Source organism: Ceratotherium simum, chromosome 34 (genome assembly GCF_057802395.1).
Source record: "Ceratotherium simum simum isolate JZ-2026a chromosome 34, ASM5780239v1, whole genome shotgun sequence".
NCBI lineage: Eukaryota > Metazoa > Chordata > Mammalia > Perissodactyla > Rhinocerotidae > Ceratotherium > Ceratotherium simum.
The window spans coordinates 18,871,929-18,876,860 of NC_141933.1; the positions used below are offsets into that span (position 1 = coordinate 18,871,929).

The window sequence follows — 4,932 nt, forward strand, 5'->3', positions numbered from 1 at the left end:
ATTGAAATTAACAGTCTTTAAGGAAAGAAACATGATTTTGCTATGGAGTATATTTGGCATTTTGTTACGGGTAAAAGGTGGTGGTTTCAACATATTCACTCTGCTCCTAGCTGTACTGCATCAAAAGGGCAGCACTGTTCTAAATGTGAGCTGAAATAAGAAGGTCATTCTTCAATCACACTGAGCTCTTCAACATGTCAACAGAAAACAACTAGCTCTCTAAAGTGTTTCTAATGCTTCAACAGTGACCTCTGAAATGTGTCATTAGAATAATTAGCAAAAAGGTGAAGCTTTTATTTAATAATAACCTCTGTTCCTGTGTTCAGATGTCCAGCATTGTGCCTCCAGTTCCCTCTGTCCAGCCTTTCCATGTTCTGAACCTTGAACAAACATGCCAAGAAAGAGAGTCACCGAGACTATTTTCACCTAATTCAGCTATGCTCTGCTATGATTAAGAACCTTTATTTATTTTTATTTCAAGAATAAATATTTAGTTTCACAGGATGTACGGAATGTTTGTGTGTGATTAAAACTTTATACATAAATTATATGTAGCATAGAGAAGAGGAGGGACTTGCTTAAAGTTATACAGGTAGTTAATGGCGGGGAAGGAGATCTTTTATAGAGGTGGACAGTGGCTGGAATTTCATTTGGTCAGTGGAAGATGTAGATAGTTCCCAAGAACATGGAATCTGGCATCACATACAGGTTCATCTTAGGTTGCTACTTAATATATGAAAGAATTGGTGTAATTAACTGAAGTCTCCCATTTTTTCCCCATATTAAATATGAGTATGAGAATATTAACTTTTGGATTGTTGTGAATTAAATGCATGCAAAATTTACAAAAGTTCCAGACATAAAATATGTTTTTATTAAAAATCATTATGGATGTAATGATGGTTTTATTATAAAATGGATTTAAGAGATTCAGTCTAATAAATCCCGTATGACCAAATCTTTTCTTAATGTATAAAACTCTCCAAAACTTAAAAAGTTCTATTGAAGATGTATTATGTTCTGTCCATTTCAGATGAATTGAGTTTCTGCTGTGTACTCATCACTCAACTCAACCTCATGGAAAATCAGAACAATGTCACAGAATTTGTTTTCATGGGGCTGTGGGGAAATAAACAAATAGAGCTGCTGTTCTTTATCTTGTTCCTGCTCTGTTATCTGGCAGTTTTAACGGGGAACTTTATCATCTTACTCACGATCACCTGCAGCCATCTAATCCAACAACCAATGTACTACTTTCTCTGCCACCTTTCCCTCATGGACCTCTGCTACACCTCCACTGTGGTCCCCCGGCTGATCAGGGACTTAGCTGCAGCAAGAAAAAATATTTCCTGTAAAAACTGTATGACCCAGCTCTTCACTGCCCACTTGCTAGCCGGTGTGGAGACATTCATCTTGGTGTCCATGGCCTTTGACCGCTATGTTGCCATTGTCAAGCCCCTACACTATGTGGTCATCATGAACCGGCAGAGGTGTAACATGCTGATTGTCATGGCCTGGGTTGTGGGGTTTTGGCACTCTGCTGCTCTGCTGCTCATGGTACTCAGTTTACCTTTCTGTGGTCCTAATCAGATCCATCACTACATATGTGATGTGAAGCCTCTTTTAAAACTGGTGTGCAAAGATATTCATGTTGTTAGTATCTTAGTGATTGCTAATTCAGGGATTGTGGTAGTTGTTATTTTTCTTGTCCTAATAGCTTCTTACATTCTCATATTATATAATCTTAGGACACACTCCTCTGCAGGACAACACAAAGCTCTCTCAACCTGTAGCTCTCACATAATAGTTGTAGTTTTATTCTTTGTGCCGTGTATCTATACTTATGTTCTACCTGCTGGGAGTGAGAACAAGGATAAGGAAATCTCTGTGTTTTACACTGTGATTACCCCCATACTGAATCCTCTCATCTATACTCTGAGAAATATGGAGATGAAAATCACAATGCAGAAGGTATGGTCTCAAATGGCACATTCAAAATTAAAGTAACTAAGATGATATGCATTGTGCTTTTGATCCTGTGTCCTTAGGACTTTTATCACTTGAGATGTTATAGAAAGCATATAAGCTTTCTTTGGGGAGTTGGACTGAATGACCTCTGACAATCTATGAGCCCTAGAAGTAAGTCACTGTGATTTATAATACAATCTCCGCTTTAAAGGGTCAAACTAGTTCCAGGTGTGACTACTTCAATTTGAAGAATGCAAGAAATATCCTTTGAAAGCACATCTCTGATTATATCATTTCCCTCTCTAAAAATTGATATGGAACTCTACTTTCCTTGAAATAAAGTCAAACTTTCTCACTTGTTTATCAGAAACTTCCAAAATTGATCTGATTCTAACTTGCTCATCTCAGAAGTCACTGCACTGGAACAAAGTATGCTGTTACAATGATAGGCTTTGGGGTCAGGGAGAAATGAGTGATACTGACTCTAGTTTTTATCTCTGTGTCTTGGCAATTTGCTTTAACTATATGCATCTCCATTTTTTAAATATCTTTAAAATGAAGTAGTGATACTTCATAAAGATATAATATTACTTTGGCTAACACACATGAAGTTTTAGCATGGCGTATGGTGTACAGGAAACTCATGTAGGTCATTTTCTCTTTCTCTACATTTTTTCCCGTGTTTCCCTTTGCTTGGATGTTTTCATCTAGCTACACTGAACCCCTCTACATTCTCCAAATATTCTCTAAAATCTCTCACCTCTATGGTTTTATTTCTACTATTTCCTCTGTTTATAATGTCCCCATCCTTATGTTTCAGTGTCTATTCCCTACATACAACTCATGCTTCTGTTGTTTTACTATTCAGGAAGATTTTGCAGATCCATCAACAGACCAGAAGTATTTCTGAAACCTGCTCTGTATTTTTATTGCTATTCAGCTGTACGTTTACTCTATTTCAAATAGTCCTTTGCCCTATAGTAGGTTTCATCTTATAAACTGTGTTTTTTCGGTTTGAGCCAGAAGATTATGTGCTATATCTTTGTTTTTCTTTGTATCTCTCTTACTTCTAGCAATAAAGCCAGCACAAATCAAGATGTAAATAAACAGTTACTGAATTACATTCAAAGACACTACCTTCTCTTTTTATTTGACTGAATACATTGTTCTCACATATCTAGAACGTCCAATTTTTGTCTTGAACAATCATGCATTAATAATAAAATAAGTACCATCAGAAAGGCAAAAAATTTAACATAAATATCATGTGTCTATCAGGGAGGAAATGAGATCAAGCAGACTCTCAGCCCCCTATGATGTCTTTTAATCTATTTATTTTCTGCATTAAGCAGGCACTCCTATTAGAATTATTGTTTACTTCCTTGTCCACTGAATCCCACAACCCGATTTCAGCTCAGTGCTTTGGTTCCCATTTGTCCAGACATTTCTCTCTGCCCGGGCACTTGTCTTCTCAGCACAATGACTGCGTTGCTTCCACACAGAGTTTCCTTCATTGAGTTACTCCTGCCCTGCAGCCAAACACAAAATCCAGGAAAAACCATAGACAGTAGTGTCTGTCTTGAGGGCAAGACACCCTTCTTTTAGTGTTTTAACCTTTATAAACTTTCACACATCTAATATTTTTTTTGGTTGTCCTGGTTCCATGCAAACCTCTGATATAAAATGGGAAAACATTCTGTCCATTCCCTAGGAAATTAGCTTTGGTAAATTATTCACAGTCCTGTTTGATCTGGTTTAATGTAGAATGTTTCCAAACAGTATTTGGATTTCTTTTTAAGTATAGAAAGAGGGTGTGTATAAGTGTGCCTGCGTATGTGTGAGGGTTGTGTTGTGTGTATATGGTATGGGGGGTTTTGTGAGTTTTGTGGACAGGTCACAGGAATTTCCCACGCCATCAGAAAGAATGTTATGCAACAAAACTACAAACACACAAAAATATTATTTGTTTTCTTTTCTCAAGTGTCTACAAGATTTTTGACAAAAATCTAATGATATTATATAATAAGCTCACAGAATATACTGAACTAAGATTGGTTATCTACTGGCTATGTGCTGTTTCTAAGACTGACTTTCCAGCCTAAAGCACAATGTGTAAAATCTTTAAAAAATTGTCAAGTTAATGTATTTTCCTCAGCATGTGAGTGCACACAGAGTATTTAAGACGTATTTATGGCAGTAAACGTGTAATTTAATACATTATCTATTTACACAGAGATTTATTGATAATTTAAAAATCCACCTTTACTAAATGTTATTAAAGGAACACCTTAATCCGTTAATGAACATCCACATTACATAGACACACTATTTAAGCCCCAGGGTTGTCAGAAAACATCGAACTAGAAGAAGACTAGAAGACGTGACTGGGGCCTAATGGAAAGATTGGAGGCCATAACTAGCCATGGGTCATGTAGTTCTATGTGACTTCCTGCCTCACTCACACTCTCTCCATCCCTCACTCTTTCTTCAACTTTACACCTGTCTCTAGGCATCCATTGAGATGGCTGATTTAGATGCTTGTAGGCTATTCTAGTATTCTCTTCAACACAAGAGAGACAGACCTCTGATTACGGCGTCACATAGCCTAGACGTTTTAAAGCAACCTTAGTTTCAAACAGGTCTTCCTTTTCTCTATACCTAAATCATCAACTTTCCCAGAGCATTTTGATTTTATTAAATATCTCTTAGAGTAGCTGGTTCATCTGAAACTGCACAAAAATAGTCTTATTTCACTTCAAGTTCTGATATTTTTACTGCACAATGAGCCATAATCTGAATTGGGTACACCACAAGGAAAAGTAGTCTAGAGCTAAATATTTCAGAGGAGGATGGAGGGACTTTCTTAGGCTTTGAGCCTCCCCATCTCTGTCCAGTTCGTATATTAGAGCCACAGTGATTAGAATATGTTCTCACATGCAAGTGGTTCTCAAGGGATGTGATGTG

The 4,932-nt window shown here is 37.0% G+C and overlaps 1 protein-coding gene across 1 annotated transcript; it reads left to right on the top strand.

Moving 5' to 3' along the window:
• Window positions 1-1,077: 1,077 nt before the first annotated feature.
• Window positions 1,078-2,007, top strand: LOC101400633 (olfactory receptor 4P4-like). Its single transcript, XM_087423283.1, has one exon. It carries the CDS (start codon window positions 1,078-1,080, stop codon window positions 2,005-2,007), a length of 930 nt encoding a protein of 309 aa, XP_087279409.1.
• The last annotated feature ends 2,925 nt before the right edge of the window (window positions 2,008-4,932 follow it).